This window comes from Clinocottus analis, unplaced genomic scaffold (assembly GCF_023055335.1).
Source record: "Clinocottus analis isolate CAN_PGR_092001 unplaced genomic scaffold, fCliAna1.0.p SCAF_49, whole genome shotgun sequence".
Taxonomy (NCBI): Eukaryota; Metazoa; Chordata; class Actinopteri; order Perciformes; family Cottidae; genus Clinocottus; species Clinocottus analis.
This window is the reverse complement of record NW_027176206.1, coordinates 145,767-166,928: the sequence shown is the minus strand read 5'-3', so window position 1 is coordinate 166,928 and position 21,162 is coordinate 145,767. Positions and strand designations below refer to the sequence as shown.

Below are 21,162 nucleotides of genomic sequence, written 5' to 3'. Positions count from 1 at the left end.
TGACTTCAGGACCTGCTGCTGCAGGAAGGAGCGTGAGGAGGAAGAGCACCTTTACTAACACTCAGAGAAACACATCGGGGTGAAAGGAAGGGCATGAAGGCTGCAGTGAGAAACCAGAAAGTACTCTGACACTACTACAGGACACTCTGAAGGTTACGAGGTCACAAGGGTCACAGTGGTTTCATCACACTAAACCATCAAAAGACTCTAAGGGTTTAATTGTTGTTGAGTGAACCACATCATCAACACATTTACTGATCACTGATGAAACTGTTCATGTGTAGTCTTCAAGATAGGTTTGGTTCTCCTAGGTATCAGGTCTAGGTATCAGGTCTCTCAGGTCTATCAGGTCTATCCGGTCTATCAGGTCTAGGTATCAGGTCTATCAGGTCTATCCGGTCTATCAGGTCTATCCGGTCTATCAGGTCTAGGTATCAGGTCTATCAGGTCTATCAGGTCTAGGTATCAGGTCTCTCAGGTCTATCAGGTCTAGGTATCAGGTCTATCAGGTAGGTCTATCAGGTCTATCAGGTCTAGGTATCAGGTCTATAAGGTCTCTCAGGTCTAGGTATCAGGTCTCTGTAGTTGTCTGTTTCGGTTTGAGTCCACAAGTCTTGATCTTCCAGGACACGACCAGAAGCCCTGGTTGTCCCTTGTGGTGACCTGCAGGTCTGCTGGTGGATCATTGGACATTGTGAGGAGGTCTAACCTTCTTGCTGTGAGGCTCAGGCCTCACTCACATGTATCAGGTGACCAACACATGAATTCAAATGAATGAGGATGTTCTCTGCACCTGACAGATGTCTAAAGAAGAACATTTCTGTTCACCAGTCTTCAGCCCCACGTGGTGAAGATATCACTTGAACAGCTTTAAATAGTCTGTGAAGGAAAACAATTCTAGTGCCGGATGTCTAAACCCGGCAAAGAAGCAACCTTGCACCTGATGTTGAAGCAGTACAGGCTGTAAAGCAGCTCTTAGTTTAGAGGTTACATGTTCGGTCTGAAGGCTGCATGCTAGCAGGCAGTTAGCACGCTGGGCTTTTCCCCTGGAAGGCTTCAGGGGGAAAGCAGCATTATGTAACTCCAGCCAACGCTCTCCGCTGCCAGAGAGGGGCTTTTGGCGCCACAGTCGCAGCATTAATCGCTCCTACCCGTCTGATGGTTCTGATCCAGAGCGCTGCAGCCCGTGAGAGCAGAGCGGAGCGTGTCCAAGCACAGAAGGGCTAATCCCCTAATCTGGCCCGGAGAGAACGGTGACATGTCCCACACAGGGAAGGAGCCAGCAGCTGGTGGAAGGTGGTGCAGTGATGGAGATGAGGCTCGGGGTCTTTTACCCATGAGCACTTGGAGCTACAGCGCCGCTCACAGTGAGCTCCCAGCTGGCTGCACAGCTGATCGCACGCCAACTTCACAGTTGGCCACGGAGGAAGGGAAAAGAGAGCAATCAATGAGAGCAAATGTTGGCTGTTATTCTTGTTGTAGAGCCTTGTGAGGGCTGTCAGACGTTCAAATGATCAGTTGGATGCTTGGTGGTAAATCCTGTTCCATCATCCGAACAGATTATCCTCTTCAGGGTCGCGGGGGCCTGAAGCCGGTCTGACATTGGGCGAAGGCTTCACCCTGGACGGGGCTCATGTAGAGAGAACAAGCACACATTCACACCGACGGGCAACTTGTAGTCGGCAATTAATTGTGAGGAAGCTGGAAAACAGTGAGGGAGCGTTGCTGACAGAGTTACGTCATCTTACTGCAGTACAATCAGCAGCTTTATGCTATACAGATATGCTGTATGTCATTAATAGGTCACAGTCTCAATGTAACACCTGTAAGTAGAATAGTATCTAAGTTATAAGGTAATTGAAGACAAATCTCCTCACATATAAACAATAATGTGTTACATTGTCACATTAATTAAAGGTTAACACACGGACAGAATGCAGCAAATCACCTGTAAACTTGTACAATTAAAAGAATATCCATCCAAAAGCTGCTAACATAAGACAACATGAGCAACACACTGCAGTACTGCATAACTGCATTGTGAAGGTTTTTATGCTCCTATAGTTTTTCTGGAGGAGATTATGAAGCTTTGATCAAAACCAGAGAACAAACTATTATAAAGTATTAGCGTTAATGTATCTGATATTCTTCTGTACATGATCAGAACATTTCTGTATGTACACAATGATTTCATATTTATGAAACTCATGTGGCATCATTGAAATATGCATGTCCTGCAATCATGACGAATATAGTTCATATCAACTCGTAGCGTGACTGAGCTCTCTGGGCGAACTTATCAGTCTCGTCCACACACACACACACACACACACACACACACACACACACACACACACACACACACACACACACACACACACATATACACACACACACACACACACACACACACACACACACACACACACACTGACTGTCCCTGTGTCTGTCTGTCGCTGTCACGATGACTTCAAGCTGCAAAAAGCAGCACAGCAGCAGCGCCGCTCGTCCTGTGTCTCACATTAATAAAGCTGCCACATACTGAGTGAGACTCTCATGGCATGTTGTGATTGGACCAGAGCTCCAGATGGCTCCGCCTCTCAGCCTCTTAACCTCTCAGCCTCTTAACCTCTCAGCCTCTCATCCTCTCATCCTCTCAGCCCCTTAACCTCTTAACCTCTCAGCCTCTTAACCTCTTAATCTCTCAGCCTCTTAACCTCTTAACCTCTCAGCCTCTTAACCTCTCATCCTCTTAACCTCTCAGCCTCTTAACCTCTCAGCCTCTTAACCTCTCAGCCTCTTAACCTCTTAACCTCTCATCCTCTCAGCCTCTTAACCTCTCAGCCTCTTAACCTCTTAACCTCTCAGCCTCTTAACCTCTTAACCTCTCAGCCTCTTAACCTCTCAGCCTCTTAACCTCTTAACCTCTCAGCCTCTTAACCTCTTAACCTCTCAGCCTCTTAATCTCTTAACCTCTCAGCCTCTTAACCTCTTAACCTCTCAGCCTCTTAACCTCTTAACCTCTCAGTCTCTTAACCTCTCAGCCTCTTAACCTCTTAACCTCTCAGCCTCTTAACCTCTCAGCCTCTTAACCTCTCATCCTCTCAGCCTCTTAACCTCTCAGCCTCTTAACCTCTTAACCTCTTAACCTCTTAACCTCTCAGTCTCTTAACCTCTCAGCCTCTTAATCTCTTAACCTCTCAGCCTCTCAGCCTCTCAGCCTCTCCGCCTCCTCCGGACACATTACACCACACAGCTCCACCTCACACAAGCAGAGGATGGTGAAAGCCAGACAGGAGAGAAGGCCTGTACGTTTTATGAAATGATTAAAATGACTTCACAAGATGTGCAGCTTTGGCCTTGCTTAATCTGCAGCCTTTTAGCAGCTTTTCTCATTTGCACGCAGAGTTTATAATGTAGTTTTAATTAAAGCTGAGCTTACTGGGAGGCTCTGTGACTTACTGGTTCCTCATGCCTCGCAAAACATGTCCTTCTTAATAACATATTGTTGTGGGGCCACAAAGCAGATATGTGCTACTTTAGTTGTGTTTGTAGACCTTCTTGGTTGTTTAGGAGCTTGCTGTGTGGGTTGTGTGCTGGAGCTGAGGTTGTGTTCATGCAGAGAGGTCAACTCATAATTTAACTAAAACTTCTGTACATTTAATGTACACATTTGCTCCTCTTCCTCTGTAGTCATGGCACAGTTCAGACACAAAGGCCTGAAAAGGAACAAAGAAATGTAAACATGTAAAACTGGAATGAAGTGTTTCTGTCATCTGGAGACACAGAACCATGAATATGAGTCATCTACATAACGAGAGATCCTGTTTATCCTGATGACGTCACTGTGAGGTCACATGTGTTACACATTAGCATAACATAAGGGATTAAAATGAAGCCCAAAATCATTCCTGTCATTATCTTGAAAGAAGGAAGTCTCTTCTGACCGATGGGAGGAGAAACTGCTCCTGACAGTCCGAGATATCCCTCAATGTCTTTATCAGGAGTTCCACCACTGGAGGGTGATCTGCATCTCACTGCATCTCACTGCATCTCACTGCGTCTATCTGCATCTCACTGCGTCTATCTGCATCTCTCTGCATCTCTCTGCATCTCACTGCATCTCTCTGCATCTCACTGCATCTCTCTGCATCTCTCTGCATCTCTCTGCATCTCACTGCATCTCTCTGCATCTCACTGCATCTCTCTGCATCTCACTGCATCTCTCTGCATCTCTCTGCATCTCTCTGCATCTCACTGCATCTCACTGCATCTCACTGCATCTCTCTGCATCTCACTGCATCTCACTGCATCTCACTGCATCTCTCTGCATCTCTCTGCATCTCTCTGCATCTCACTGCATCTCTCTGCATCTCACTGCATCTCTCTGCATCTCACTGCATCTCTCTGCATCTCTCTGCATCTCTCTGCATCTCACTGCATCTCACTGCATCTCACTGCATCTCTCTGCATCTCACTGCATCTCACTGCATCTCACTGCATCTCTCTGCATCTCTCTGCATCTCTCTGCATCTCACTGCATCTCTCTGCATCTCTCTGCATCTCACTGCATCTCTCTGCATCCTATACTCTTCCTCAGCTTCTCAGCCTGAAAGTCCGAATGAAACATCTCCGTCTCACTGTTGAGCTGAGCTCATAGCACGATGTCATTGAGGGTCCAGAGTTACTGAGGATCAGAGTTATTTGAAGGAGTGCACACGTCCACGCTGTGGGAACGAGGCCTCCAGCAGTGAAACATGCTGAGAAACACTGAATCCAAAACATGAAAAGAAAGTAAACGTAACTCTAATCTGATGGGAATATGAACATTGTCTCTTCTTCCAGGATAATCTAGGACATCTAACATGCACTAATGCTGCTTGTGTAGCATCTTCACCGTAGTCTATTCGTTACAGCAAAAAGAGCATAAACAGTATTATAACATGCATCTTCATCTGCATATTATTATATTATGTCATTCTCATTATGCTCCAATCTCTGAGTCTCCTGAGTGGACGAGTTCCCTCCAGAAGGAGCATCATGTCTCACTTATGACAAGCAGCAATGAGGAGGAGGAGGAGGATATGGAGGAGGAGGAGGAGGAGGAAGAGGAGGATGTAGAGGATGAGGAAGATGTGGAGGATGAGGAGGAGGATGGACGCTCATGTGACACAAAGGTTGAGCTGCACTGAAGCATGAGAGCAACACCGAGGACAACAGCTACAGAAAGGTTAAGGCTGCTATGGAGGAGAGAGAGAGAGAGAGAGAGAGAGAGAGAGAGAGAGAGAGAGAGAGAGAGAGAGAGAGACAGAGAGAGAGACAGAGAGAGAGACAGAGAGAGAGAGAGAGAGACAGAGAGAGAGACAGAGAGAGAGAGAGAGAGAGAGAGAGAGAGAGACAGAGAGAGAGAGAGAGAGAGAGAGAGAGAGACAGAGACAGAGAGAGAGAGAGAGAGAGAGAGAGAGAGGGAGAGAGAGAGAGAGAGAGAGAGAGAGAGAGAGAGAGAGAGAGGGTTGGAGAGGGTTGGAGAGAGAGAGAGAGGGAGAGAGAGAGAGAGAGAGAGAGAGAGAGAGAGAGGGTTGGAGGTCAGGTTGAGCTCCTGTGATGACCAACATGTGGAAGTGTTAGAACCAAAGGATGGAGGTCAATGAAGTTCAGAAGCTTCTGTTTTTCATCATCACAGCGCTGGTGAGGTGTGAAAGTCACTGTTCTGTGTGTGTGTGTGTGTGTGTGTGTGTGTGTGTGTGTGTGTGTGTGTGTGTGTGTGTGTGTGACTGACAGACACAACCCCAGAGGGAAGGAACCTAAGCCACAATCTCACAGCAGAGCAACGCAGGGAAATATTACATTTAACCAAATATATCAACGCAGAGCGCTGCTCGGGTTTGAAAGTAGTCTGTACTTCTAGTCTGTACTTTTAGTCTGTACTTTTAGTCTGTACTTCTAGTCTGTACTTCTAGTCTGTACTTTTAGTCTGTACTTTTAGTCTGTACTTCTAGTCTGTACTTGTAGTCTGTACTTTTAGTCTGTACTTCTAGTCTGTACTTTTAGTCTGTACTTTTAGTCTGTACTTCTAGTCTGTACTTTAAATCTGTACTTCTAGTCTGTACTTTTAGTCTGTACTTTTAGTCTGTACTTTTAGTCTGTACTTTTGATCTGTACTTCTAGTCTGTACTTTTAGTCTGTACTTTTAGTCTGTACTTCTAGTCTGTACTTTTAATTGATTTAGAGTCGGTGAACGTGGCAGCAGCATCGTTGTCTGCAGTGGACTCAGACGTTGCAGCATTAGCCCCGCCCACAGCCCTGATTGGTTGATTGCCAGTTGCCCGTGGCGCTCATTCACTCGGTGACTTTATAAGTGAGAGACCGCTGTGACTCACAGCTCCAGACCAGACGACCGTCGTGAGGGCGATGTGCTCAGTGGTGAGCAGGTCCTCCTGCAGCCAGAGGATCGGTGGTTCGATCCCCGGCTCCGCTCGCCCATGTTCTTTTCTTGGGTTAAAACTCTTGAAGCCTCTTCCCCTCCTCCAATAAACATGGCCATGTTCGACATCCCAGCATTCAAGAAATCCTCGTCTTTGCAAAGAAAACATTGATTTTCATTTACTTCATATGGAGCTCAGACACACTGTTGAATCTCAGGATGAAGTCTGGTCTCACAGCAAAAGTCATGAATATGAGGCGTCGTGGTGAGTTGTCTAGATTGTGATGTTGTTTGTTGTTAGACACGTCAGAGGAGTCACTAAACACTGATCGGAGCCTTCGGCCATCACTGCAGGTCTGTGCACGTCTGAAGTGTTGGAAGCAGAACTCAATCAGTCCTCCCAACACACACTCCTGGTGCTCGTGTCCCTTTGTGCGAGCCAACGTCACCCAGCTCTTAGCCCCTCCCCCTGGTCCAGCCTCCCCATGCCGGCGTGGTGCCTTCCTGCCGGCCGGTCCTCTGATGTCTGGTGTCTATATTCTGCATCGCTCTTCCGTCCTCAGAGCCAGACTTCACCTCTCGCTGACCTCCAGCTCGCCTCCAGCCGCCTCGCACTCGGCTCAGAGCGTCCGTCGTCCTCACGGGGCCGTCTGCCAGCCTGAACGCATCGCGAGGCCACAAAAAGCCTCTTCAGCCCTAACGAAGAGCGGCAGAGTGGCGGAGAGGCACTCAGACCGGGAGAGGCTTCCTGTGTGTGTGTGTGTGTGTGTGTGTGTGTGTGTGTGTGTGTGTTTCGACACTGCAAAGGCTCGGATACATACTACACAGTTACCAACACCAGGTCGGCACACAAGCGTTCTGAAGCTCCTGCGGTAGAGAGGCAGCTGTGTTCCTGCAGCACGCTGCCGTCAGCTCACAAACCGCTCACAGTAACTTTGGGAAAAAGTCAGAAATGTATTTTCTATAAATCAGTTGCGCGTCAGAAGAGACGGTGACGTGATGATGGAGGAAGCGTCGACACAACGCCTCATGCAGCATCCGAGGAGTAACTTGAGCTTCATAGAAAAACACGAGCTGACGGCACGTTGACTCAGGAGTCAGAGAGCCGGCGCCCAGAGAAGCAGTGATGTCACCACGCTGGTGCCTTTAATAACCAGGATACCATGCCACCAAGCCCTGGGAGGGTAGAGGCCGTGTGCGTTATACTGTGGATGACGTCATCAGTGCCTCTCTCTGATAATGGGATGGGTCTCACTACCTGCCTTTGACCTCTGACCTCATCGCCATAATACTTCTCATAAACAGGCGAGATGAAAGAACGTTAAAGAAGGCAAACAGCACAGCTGAACATCAGGTTATTGGGTCGATCCTCAGGAGACATTCAGGCTTTTCACTTTGTTTGGCTGTGTATTGGTTCTCCATAGCTAAAAGGTATTGATCTGAAATACGATCAAACCCTCTCCATGCAAAGAGGATCTGAATACCTCAAGGGAACCGACAGAAGGCGTCACTTCATGACACGCAGCGTTTATTGGTGATGTATGAAACATGCGCTCGTCTTTACTTCACAGACCAGGACATCTGTTCCACTGGGGGTTTGCTTCATGACTGACACACACACACACACACACACACACACACACACACAGGCCCAGGAGACTCACAGCGCTGCATTAATATGATTTCCAGTCAGATGTGTTTGTGTTGGACTGATTGCTGTGTGTAGATTGCTGTGGGATGACTGTTGTCACGAGCAATCAGCGCGCTGAGAGCGCAGGTGCTGACACGCACACACGCCACGTTTATTAGAGGCCGCGGGGAGAGTAATGAACTGTTTTCATTATCTCCAATAACTTTCGTTAGGGGCAGACGGCAGATGTCACAATTCAGATCACGCTTCTGTGTCAGAAGTCTGGTCTCTGCTAGTGCACGAGGTCTCTGCTAGTGCACGAGGTCTCTGCTAGTGCACGAGGTCTCTGCTAGTGCACGAGGTCTCTGCTAGTGCACGAGGCCTCTGCTAGTGCACGAGGTCTCTGCTAGTGCACGAGGCCTCTGCTAGTGCACGAGGTCTCTGCTAGTGCACGAGGCCTCTGCTAGTGCACGAGGCCTCTGCAAGTGCACGAGGCCTCTGCCAGTGCACGAGGTCTCTGCTAGTGCACGAGGTCTCTGCTAGTGCACGAGGCCTCTGTGTGGCCTAGTGTGTGTGTGTGTGCTAGTGTGTGTGTGTGTGTGTGTGTGTGTGTGTGTGTGTGTGTGTGTGTGTGTGTGCTAGTGTGTGTGTGTGTGTGTGTGTGTGTGTGTGCTAGTGTGTGTGTGTGTGTGTGTGCTAGTGTGTGTGTGTGTGTGTGTGTGTGTGTGTGTGCTAGTGTGTGTGTGTGTGTGTGTGTGTGTGTGTGTGTGTGTGTGTGTGTGTGTGTGTGTGTGTGTGTGTGCTAGTGTGTGTGTGTGTGTGTGTGTGTGTGTGTGTGTGTGTGTGTGTGTGTGTGTGTGTGTGTAACTGGACCTCCTGGTTGTGTCTCCTCTACATCTTGTAGCTGTTGGCTGATCCAGCTTCATACTCGTCCTCGTGTGTTTTTAAATGCAATCACACAAATGAGGCGATGCCTCCGTCCTGCAGCACTTTAATCCAGACGGAGCAGACGCAGCATATTTTAATCCAAACGGGCTTTCTGAGCCTCCACCACACGATGAGGTGAGAGGAGAGAGAAGGAACGCAGAGGAGGAGGTGGAGCTGAGAGGGTGTCACAGATGGAGGAGGCAGAATGGAGGCAGTAGACAGAACCACTGACAGAACAACGGACCGAACCACTGACATAACCACTGACATAACCACAGACATAACCATGGACAGAACAACGGACAGAACCACATACAGAACCATTGACAGAACCACTGATAGAACAGCCGACAGAACCACAGACAGAAACACTGACATAACCACATACAGAACCACAGACAGAACCACGGGCAGAAACACAGACATAACCACATACAGAACCACAGACAGAACCACGGGCAGAAACACAGACAGAACCACAGACAGAACCACAGACAGAACCACAGACAGAACCACAGACGGCTTCACCGTCACGAGGGAGGAAGAAGAGATGGAACATTTTCTCTCTCCTGTAAAGTGTTTCTTTTCCAATGGCTCCTGGGACAGAGGACGCCGTAACACACACCAGATTATAAATTATAATCTGTTGTGTTATAATTCATAACACAGATCATAACACTATGGAGCTTACATGAACATGTAACTGAAGGGGACTCGGCTGAGGGAGACCCAGCGTTCAGCTCTTCCATTCATCAGCACGATGTGAGAGGGAAAACTATTTCATAACATTGCAAAAAACATTGAATAAATATAAGTATGTCAAAATATGTGCATTGAGCTATGAGATAACAGACATGCAAACAGAACATGTGTATTTCCATCACCTACACTAACTGCAGTAATGCGTCGTTTCTCTCTCAGGAGCAGAGCTGGACGTCACGTTGCTGCAGGCGACGCTCTGGTTGCTTTTACCCTCAAAGCTCATTGAAGTGCTTTCCTTTGCATAACCATAACACAGAAGTATCGGGGCACATTATGAAACACTGTCATCAAGTGTAGTAAGTGTGTTCCATCCAATGACCTTGAGGATGGAGGAGGTGAAGTAAAGGAGCTGAAGTCAGGATGCAGCCGGCGTTCTGACTGGAACCTGAACACGTTTTGCCAGAAATACTTTCCCACATGTTTGAAGGCTTTTGTCAGAAGTCAGTCTCACTGCTGCATGAGCAGGATGAAGACAGTCTTGCGTCAGAGGCGTGAATGTAAAACTACAGTAAATGAAATGACTTTCCTTCAGCCGCCCACACAGCATGACGTGGACGAGCTCGGCCTCTCAGTTCTCTCCACAGAGCTCTGCTGGATCCTCCAGCAGCGTTTTAATGATGTCGCCTCTTCTTTCATGCTCAGTGGGAACATTAATGGTGGAGGTCGCACACAGAAGCAGACTGTAAAATGTCCCCTGAGTTAGCTTAGCTTTGTAGCGCCGTAAACACTCATTGCTGTGTGGCACGTCAAGGCTTTGCAGCCATCAGAGAGGAGTTTATCAGTTCAGAGCTGGATGTCTTTACTGCAGGTCAGCTTGTGGTGCAGGAGGTGCTTCAGACAGCTCCAGATACCTGGAGGCGTTAGATTATTCACTCAAGAGGACACGAGGAGCAGTGTTGATGGATCAACAGGGTCATTTCATTCGGCTCACGCTTTCATCCAAAGAGACATTTTATTCTTTACACCGTAGTCACAGCAACGGGGAGCCATTCAGGGATAAGTGTGTTGCTCAAGGACACATGGGCGTGGAGTAGCAGCGTGCGGGTTGCTACTGTACCGTGTGTTCTGGGTCACCGGGTCGCCTCCTCTCTGTGCTGTGTGCTGTAAATGAACCTTTTTAACGTCATTAAGAGAAAACAAATGTGACGGGAAACACTTTAATGTCTTGAAGCATTTATTGAAAGGACACAGCTCGCTCACCACAGACGGTTTGGAGGTCGACCAGGAACAGAGGAACAGAGTTATTCACATTAGTTCATGTCCTGAAACGTCCTCCACCAAGTCTACTCCTGCAGCCGCAGAGTATAAACAACACACCGAGCTAATCTATAAACATGTGATCGCTTCTCTGAATATGTTCCAACAACTTGCTGCTTCCTTCCTCCTGAGTTCAGCAGCTAGTTTCCTGGTGGACAGAAGTCACGGTGCCCCACTGACCAATCACAGCGCATGTAGATGGTCACATGGGACCTGTGACCAATCACAGCGCATGTTGATGGTCACATGGGACCCTGACGGCCCGCCACTGTTGGAAGCTAACCTATTGGAAGCTAACCTATTTGAGCTAACCTATTGGAAGCTAACCTATTGGAGCTAACCTCTTGGAAGCTAAACTATTGGAAGCTAATCTTTTGGCGCTAACCTATTGAAAGCTAACCTATTGGAAGCTAACCTATTAAAAGCTAACCTATTGGAGGCCTTTGGATGCTGATGACTACCTTGAAGGACCTTTCTTCTTCGTCTTGTCACTTCCTCTGCAGCAACAGGAACAGAGATGCAGAAGCAGCTGTCAGGGTCGTCCATAAGCAGTTCTCTAATGGCAGCAGCACTCTGCTCCTGATCACTACGCTCCAGTGGTTTTCTGCACTTCAAGAGACGTCTCTGCTCCTGTGAAGTGCTCTTACCGAGCAGAACCGCTGCATGCTAACCGCCCGCTCAGACTACTTCCAGTGTAGGAGGCACTTCGAGATACAATTTTCCAATTGCTGCTGAAACCAAAATGTAGCCCACATCCTCCCACCTCTGCTAAAAGCTATTGTGATTATAATGCTAATGAGATAATTCCCTCTCATCATACAGTTGAACTATGAAGCTGAAGCAGGATGCATGTAACCACGTCAGTGATGGCTGCTCCGATCAGCTCCACTGCTGCAAGTTTCCTCTCTTTACTAGTGATGCCCTGATGCCCAGTGCTGTCAGGAACCAATCAGACGGCAGTAAATACGCAGTATGGATAATGTCTGCAGTTTAGGATTACACTGTCACTACATTAGAAATCACAAAGTGAGATGACCGCGGTGAAAAAGCAGAGTTTGCCAAACACACACGCACACACACACACACACACACACACACACACACACACACACACAGTGCCTTGGGCTCAGTACATCGTGAAACAGAAATCACGGCAGAGAGAAGGAAACGATCCAAAGTGTGGTCACGTTTAGCTCCAGCACATGAACTCTTGTTCCAGGTCATCTCCTGGATCTCACATGGAGATTCCTTGAAGACGCTCTGCCTCCGTTCAGGGCTCTTTGAGAGGGGTTCAAAACCCAAGTATGCTCTTTGTTTGTTCATGGAAGAGGTTTATTTATCTGAAAGCATGTTAATGACAACATGAAGCAGTTTTCTTTCTTTGGTTCACAGTCTGACTCATGTCGGCACCTTCTTCTGCGTCTTCTGTGCTTTGAGGACTTGTGATCAGTGTGGTCGACCCCTCTGGTACATCCTACGGTACACAAGTTCAGTGGCCGTTGGGCACAATCAGGCCAGAGAAGATGGCCTCAGTCCAGGAACACCTGCTGCTCCCTGAGCTGAAGCCTCCTCATCACTGCTGTGAAGTGGTGAGCGAGTGTGAAGCAGATCCACCAGAGCCTTTTGTTCTCTCTGCATCAGAGATGTGTCAGGAAACTATGTTCCAAGATTGCACTTAAGTGTGATGGTGTTTTTATGAGGCCTTGCTTGTGATTCTATTGGTAGCCCTCCTTCCAGCAGTATGTTTAACACTCGTCATCGTAGCTTTGCTGCAATACATCAAACCTCCCATCTCATGCTAACTTGTTCTTTTAAAGGGAAAGCTTCAACCTGCTCCGGCAACATGTGGCACAAATTCAGTGAACAATATTCTGGAAGGAAGCACATTTCCCTCGTTCTTCATCTCCGGTCAGCGGCTGTAAGGCCTTGCAGATGTTTTCACGCTTGTGTCTCTGTGCAACACAGTGATGATCAAAAGAGATGCAGCTGCATCCTCTTCCCTGACCAACCCACAGTGTGGCTGTGCGGGCCGGACTCTGACCACCGGCATCCGCCTGCCTGCAGGAGTCAGACGTCAGGAGTTACCCAGCGTCCCATCTTTACACGCCGGCTCATCTTTACACACCCACTGCTCCACCTTTTACAAGGTCTGAACCTATTTCAGAGTTTGAACTTCTTGACAGTAGATGTCTCTGCCGTGCATGAACAGTGAGAACGTCTGGAGGGCGACGCGTCTGGAGGGCGACGCGTCTGGAGGGCGTCGCGTCTGGAGGGCGTCGCGTCTGGAGGGCGACGCGTCTTGAAGTCGCATCTTGAAGTCGCGTCTTGAAGTCGCGTCTTGAAGTCGCCTCTTGAAGTCGCGTCTTGAAGGCATCTCGTCTCGAGGCGACGCGTCTCGAAGGCATCGCGTCTTGAAGTCGCGTCTTGAAGTCGCCTCTTGAAGTCGCGTCTTGAAGGCATCTCGTCTCGAGGCGACGCGTCTCGAAGGCATCGCGTCTTGAAGTCGCGTCTTGAAGTCGCGTCTTGAAGTCGCGTCTTGAAGTCGCGTCTTGAGGGCTCCAGCTACACGTCTTTGTGTCACTTCTCATCAGAACGTATCGTCAGCAGACATGCTGAGGGCATTCAGGTGGATTTATAAGAAATTCTTCAGAAACCTTTTTCCCTATTAGCCTTTTTTCTCTACGTTGGTATCCGTGTCGCGTCCCTTTGTGCTTGATTCCCCCTCCCTGAGATGTCAGGTGCTGGAGCAACCTTGACATATAAGGACATTAAATCTGATTCAGCACCTGTCGCCGCCCTAAAGTGCTTCCACATTCTCTGTTTTCTCAAGCGCATCAAGGAAAATACAATTTCACCCTCAGTCTGTCTCTGTCACATCCACTCCGGCAGACACTTCCATGTCCACCTCTCTCTCCCCTTTCCTGTCTCTCGTTCTGTTCCTCTGCTTTTCAACATGTGAGAGGTTTATGTCCTTCAGCTGGTGATGTTGCAGCTTCAGGGCCAAACGGCTGCAGCAACTTCAGTCTTTTCTGTCTCAAACGTGTCTCCATGCGCGTCGTGTTGAGCTGTTTGAGGGTAAGATTCCTCCACTGACGGGTATGGAGACGTCTAAATAAAATACAGTTGTATAAACTATAAAAATAGGATAAGAATGGTAAAGGTTTCTTACCGTGTTGATAGAGTGCTACATTATACACATTATATTCTCTCCTCTCGTCTCCTTCCCATTCTGTTTCAAAGTTATTATACCTCATTAATCCATAATCGCTCCCATCCAGTCTATTAATCATTAGGTCTGGACGGCAGGCAGCACTGAACGAGCTCTCGTATAACTAAAAATGATTTTTCTGGCCATAAAAGGCTCTGGGGAACAGCAACCCCTGCCCAACCCCCGAATTAGCCTTATTATCACTGGAACATCGTTGCTGACTTCTTCTCCTTGCTTTTGACACACACACACACACACACACACATACACACACACATACACACACACACACACACACACACACACACACACACACACACACACACACACACACACACACACACACGGGACTGAGGAGCTCTCATTACAGTCGACCATGGACACCAGCAGCTCGTGTCACGTTCGTGGGTTTCTCTGCTTCCTCCTCCAACACACGGAGCCAGCAGAGGAACCGTGATGAGCTGCAGAATGAAACATCTGACTTCAGGTCTCTGCACAGCGTTCTGCTTCCTTCTTACACACAGATGATCTCTTTAGCTTCTTCACCACAGATTGTCACAGACGCTCATGAAGCAACACTGAAGCCTGGTGGCCACCGCTGGTACTGCAGCCTGGACGGCTGTTGATGAATTATTATTATTACGGGCTGTGGCTCATAGATAGTGTTCATGCTAGCGGTTGGATCTCTGGTCCCATAGTTCATGTTGAAGTGTCCTTGAGCAAGACCCTGAACCTGAGCAGCTCACAGCTCCTGAACCACGACAGAGGTTAATGCAGAGGGAACAAGTATGTGTGTGAAAATATGTAATTCATTTGAAGCTTTATGGGCCTTTACAGTCACAATGAATGTCCAACATGACAAACACACAATCTGCACAACGACAACAGAGAAATCATTTTACTTTTTTGGTTGTGCAACTGCTGTAACGGAAGCTCTTTGCTTCTGGTCACAACTTGTTAAAGTTTCAATGTCCAGCGGGTAAGTAGCCGCCGTCATGAAGAATCATACACAAATAACTGCTAAACGTAGCAGCTAAAGTACCAGAACTTAATCACACTGGCAACGTGAAATGAGGCAATCTGCTCACCGGAGTGCGTCTGCAAGCCCAACAAAGCCCAACAAAGCCCAACAAAGCCCAACAAAGCCCAACAAAGCCCAACAAAGCCCAACAAAGCCCAAATGGCTGACAGCGTCTTAACCCCCTGGTGGTGCAGCCTCTTACTGGACCCCATCGGGTCAACAGACCCGCTCCATCCACACGGCTTGTTAAAGCCCGACTCAGCTGGCTCTGTCGTGTGGTCCTGTTCACACACGGGGCAGCGGGAGATGAAAACACACCGCGTTGTGTCTCATTGTGTGTGTCTGCCGGTGGTTGATGTCCCGCCGTGCCAAGCAAAGAAGCCTCTCATCCTTAACCAGGCTGACGTGCCGGCTCGTCATCCTCTCTCATCAGCACCTCTTCTTCCAGCCTCCCTCCTGGTGAACCCTCAACCCTCTGCTCCTCGTTGCTGTCGAGCGCGTTGGAACCAGCAGGAAGCTGCCAACGAAAACTAAAAGACAGGAGATGTTGCACCATTCACCCTCTGTTCACGCCTCACTCACATTAATGTTCATAATCTGTATTTGCTGCGTTGCTTTCATCATGTGGCTGAAAGAACCTGTTTCTGGGATTAGAGTTCAAATTATTAATTATCAATAACTGGAAACCAGTAATACCACTAAAACCAGTAACTCTGCCTCTGCTGGGTGTGACTGAGCTGCACTGAAGAGACAATCCAGCTGCCCCCCCACACACACACACACACACACACACACACACACACACACACACACACTAATCTTCTGTTGGCAGCACACAGGTTTCTCATGGAGCGGCTGTTTGAATCTGCGAGATGAGAATGAGTGAAGTGTTCATCTCTGGTCGTCACTCTGCGGCTGCGGATGTCTGAAGCTCTGCTGTTTGTCGTCTTCCAGGTCCAGTGACTACGGCACCACCTACACCAAACTCAACCTGATGCCCGGCACCACCATCGTGGTCACCAGCTTCTACATCTGCCCCAACAACAAAAAGAAGGTAGGGAGATGCAACGGACTCTTGAGTGATTGTGTTACTGTGTAATTGTGTTATTGTGTTCACAGCAACGCACTGAAGACGATTTAAATGAAGACGCTCTGCTCTTGTTCTGTTCACACAAACCTTAGAACTATTAAGACACAATTACTTCCTGTGTCCTTCCTCTGGATTAATATTAGGTTGTTTTTATAACGCCCACAAACAAACAGAAAGATTAGCTTATTAGCATTAGCATATGTAGAGCTGCACCTTTAGCCACATGTGACACTCCTACTATGTTATAGTTACTCAACCCACAGCAAGAGAGAGAGAGAGAGAGAGAGAGAGAGAGAGAGAGAGAGAGAGAGAGAGAGAGAGAGAGAGAGAGAGAGAGAGAGAGAGAGAGAGAGAGAGAGAGAGAGAGAGAGACTGTGTGTTGTGACAGCAGCAGTCTCCTGATATTAGCTGCTGATTAAACACCTGCAGGCAGCAGAGGACTGATGGAGGCTGAGGCCCGCTGCTTCTTGCTGTAGTGTGTGTGTGTGTGTGTGTGTGTGTGTGTGTGTGTGTGTGTGTGTGTGTGTGTGTGTGTGTGTGTGTGTGTGTGTGTGTTGCTGTGAGAGCAGTTGGTCATCACACACGTTGACCTCTGACTGAACATCAGTCTGCTGCCACGTTCACGCTTCCTGCTGTTCAGCGTCCACATTATGAGTGATCAGGTTCATTAGTCTCTACACACACACACACACACACACACACACACACACTGATCAATGCTTGTAATCTCATCAGAGAGCAGTAAACAGTGAGTCCAGGCTGTGAGGGATCACACTGAAGGGCTGATCAATAGGACTTGAGGCGATTAGAGAGGTGAGTCTCCAGACGGAGACGATGATGTCATCACCTCCTGCAGCTTCATCCAGAGCTCCATCAAAGCTCTCAAGGCCCTTCGTTCAAGCACCAGAGAGACGGCCTGTGGTCCTGATGTGGCGTCGTCATGGAGAGCAAGGCATCCAGACGTTGTCCTGACGACAGCATGGTGACCTTTACTCTGTCTTCCTGACTGTAAACTGTCAGAAACTTTATTAGCAACTGGATGAAGTTACACACCTTCCGTGTTGAGCGTAACTGTGAAAGCAGCTGTGAGAGAGATTCCATACAACATGCAGTAAACACAGATCAACGGTCACAGAAGCTCATGGAAAGTCACCAGCCGAGAGGACAGGGATGAATCAACCCAGAGGAAGACTTTCATTGATGCACTCTACCTCAAAAGACTTCCTGGACGCGCTCAGACTCATTATTCCATGAAACGCTGAAGTATTTATTCATTGAGTGAAGCAACAGCATCCCAGCAAGACGCTGGATGAAGGCAGCGACTCAGCAACAGAAGAGTCAGGATGAGTCTCTACTTCCTCTCTTTTCACACCAGGCTTTCAGAAAGTCACCTCACAGGCTGGAGCTGCCGACACGTGAGACGTGAGGTCCTGAAGTGTCCACACTTCAGCTTCTTCAGCTTCTTCTTCTTCTTCTTCAGCTTCTTCTTCTTCTTCTTCTTCTTCTTCTTCTTCTTCAGCTTCTTCTTCTTCTTCTTCTTCTTCTTCTTCTTCTTCTTCTTCTTCTTCTTCTTCTTCTTCTTCTTCTTCTTCTTCTTGTGTGTACATGATTCAGTGTGTTTGCAGACTGTTGGAGTCTTGTCTCTCATGGAACAGAGAGCTTTGTGTCCTCGTGACGTCTCTGACACACATGCAACACGTTCAGACGTTTAGAAGCTTAAACTCATGTGTTGCAGGCTGAAAACTACACAAGCTACACAACAGCAACACTATTCACCGGGTTTCTCCTTCTCCTCCTCGTCTTCCTCCTCCTTCTCCTCCTCCTCCTCCTCCTCCTTCTCCTCCTCCTCCTCTTCCTCTTCCTCTTCTTCCTCTTCCTCCTCCTCCTCTTCCTCCTCTACAAAAACATCTTTGTTGATGTTCATCATGCTTCGGGTTAAGAAGGTCAGAAGACAGTTGTCACGCTTTTAAAACATTAAAAACCATGGCAACAAGCTTGGCTGTCCGTGGCCCGCAGCGTGGAGCCTCTTCACCTGGACTCACCTGAGGACACACCTGCACAGAGAGTCTTCCTGTCAGAGCGCTGAGGTTCAGCCTCAGTAGAGATGGAGGACTTCATCACCTGGTGCTGGTCTGTTGAAGTGACTCCAGAACATTCATCCTCACCATGTCGTCACAGCTCATCCTGTGAGACTGATGAGCACAACACAGCAGTGAGTGTGTGTGTGTGTGTGTGTGTGTGTGTGTGTGTGTGTGTGTGTGTGTGTGTGTGTGTGTGTGTGTGTGTGTGTGTGTGTGTGTTCTTAATCATAGTTATTTACATATTTCTACTGTTGCCGTTCAAGAAAGACTATTTGTAAGATGGATGGATGGATAGGCACACACACACACACACACACACACACACACACACACACACACACACACACACACACAGACACCTGAATGAGACGTTTTTTGTGGCAGCAGAAAACACATTAATAGTAAATATGAATCAAAGAGCCTGAGCGCTGTGGCAGACATGTTGAGCCCTTTATGAAGACTTTCCAGAAGTCAGCTTTAGATGCTGACTTTGCCTAAGGGAATTACCCACAATGCATTGCAACGTGAGGTTCAACACGCAGGTCTCAATGGAAACATGGAGACGTAACAAAAAGAAAAGGTAAAGAAAGAGACAGGTGATAAAATACCTTCACAGCATTATGGATTAAAAATGGAACATGAAACACATGAACGCAAGCAGAATATATATATATATATATATATATATATATATATATATATATATATATATATATATATATATATATAATATTTACATTCATCAAACATTTAGTTTTGACAAAATGAGTAAATGAATAATGTAAAATAATGTAAAATGACAAATCAGTGAATAAAAAGAATGAAATAAATACACAATTGAACACAATATTATATGAGGTTGCAGCAGAGCGGCGTCCGTGTCTCTGACCTCTGCACGACCTCGTCTGCTTGGACCAGTGATGACGAGCTGAAGCCTTGAAGGTTTCATCCTGTTGGAAGCTTCGTTTGCTCCACTGCGCCATCAGGTGGACAATAGATGTACAACAGAGTGATGATCACGCCGGCGTGACTCTGGAGTGTGAAGCTTTGGACTGAATGAATGAGCCAATCATGTTTGTGTTTGTAACACACAGATTATGAACTTTTTAATAAGGCGTCGCCTTCATGACTCGATGGTCAAAAGAGAAAGTGGAAACAAACTGTGGAGACTTTTCTTTTCTTACTCAGGACAACAGTTTGTTTTCTTTAAGAAGAGCAACACAGTGCTTCAGTATCCAATAAAGATGTCATTCATTACTCGCATTTCAAGTATAAATGAATGTTGTCTAAAGGGAACGTTCCATGTCATTTCATGTTTGTATGATGTCTTATTGCGTCATCAAGCAGCTCACCTGAGCGTGGTCCACCTCGCTGCTCTCCTTGAGTTCATGCAGGGCTCTCTGAGGGATCAGCACTCATTTACAGTTTATTACGATATTCTATGTGCATGTCTCATGAGGAGAGATCAGCTCAAAATGTTCCCGGACAGGAGGAAATCTCTTTCTCGCTGGTTCCATCGTAAAAAAGAAGCTTGAATACTTTGGAAACAAATATGTGGTAAAGTCTGAAGTCCACACAATGTGACTGGAGAATCCATCGCACTTCAAGTCAATAGAGAGTCAGAGAACAGAGCGAGAGATTAATAAAGTACATGTTGAGATGGTGCTGGACGCAATAATAAAGACAAAGGGGAATGAGCTCTGAATGTGTGACTCTCCACCACATGATCCACATTTCCTCTTGTACATCAACAGAAACCAGCAGAACGTTTCACTGTTCCCAAAACAGCCAATTAAAAACTCCATAACTGTTCCAATCCATAACCTTCATGATGGAAGTGTCCTACAACACCGCTGTGTTCCCACGCAGACACTTCAAACCTTCCTGCAGCGATTAGGATCATTATCCTCCCTCCTATTTCTGTTCATTCTCTTGTAGGATCTGCTTCCATCTCGTTCAAACAGACACTCATGAGCCGATAGCTGAGATCACTTCACCCTGAGAGCGCTCAGGAGCTCAGCTAGCCAAGACAGCTAGCTGAGTAGCTAAGAGACAGCTAGCTTATTGTAAACATGTTGAGATCCTGCTCATCGTATTGAACATCCGGCCGCTGGTCTTTTGATCAACATGGTGGAACCTTCCAGTCTGAGTTCCTTTGCTCTGATACTTTTTGGATGTTTCAGCCGGACTGGTTTACAGGATCGAGTGCTGAAAGTTAGCGTCACAGCAACACGAGGCCTTTAGCATGCAGCCATGACCGGACATCCAAATAAACAGATTGCTGCAGCAGAATGCAGATTTATCCATTAAAAGACACCAAGAACACACACACACACACACACACACACACACACAGAACACAGAACACACACAGAACACACACACACACACACACACACACACACACACACACACACACACACACACACACACACACACACACACACGGACATAATTGACCAATCACATGCCTAAACATAATAATGAGCTAGTGAACGAGTAATTAAATTAAAATATGATGTTTGTCATTTTAATAGATCGTGTTGTTCTTAAGATGCGATACAACAGGAGCAGAGGAACTCTGCCACGCTTTAATAATAAAATAACCAGATAACATAATTAATACAAATATAAATATTTACTGTCAACTGGAAATAAATAAAATAAAGTTCAAGACAAACTGGTAGTTCCACAGACTGCTGACTGAGTGACTAATGTGTTGCATGGAATGACCCCTTGACCTTTGACCTCTGTCTTCCTCC

At 47.2% G+C, this 21,162-nt stretch overlaps 1 protein-coding gene across 4 annotated transcripts in view; it reads left to right on the top strand.

Moving 5' to 3' along the window:
* The window catches only part of sorcs2 (sortilin-related VPS10 domain containing receptor 2), a 97,602-nt gene that overhangs the window by 57,308 nt on the left and 19,132 nt on the right, over positions 1–21,162 (top strand). For all 4 annotated transcript variants that reach the window (XM_068599613.1, XM_068599612.1, XM_068599611.1 and 1 more), the window contains exon 3: positions 16,184–16,283. In XM_068599613.1, the coding sequence (XP_068455714.1) occupies positions 16,184–16,283 (100 nt within the window). The remainder of the gene's footprint in view (positions 1–16,183; positions 16,284–21,162) is intronic.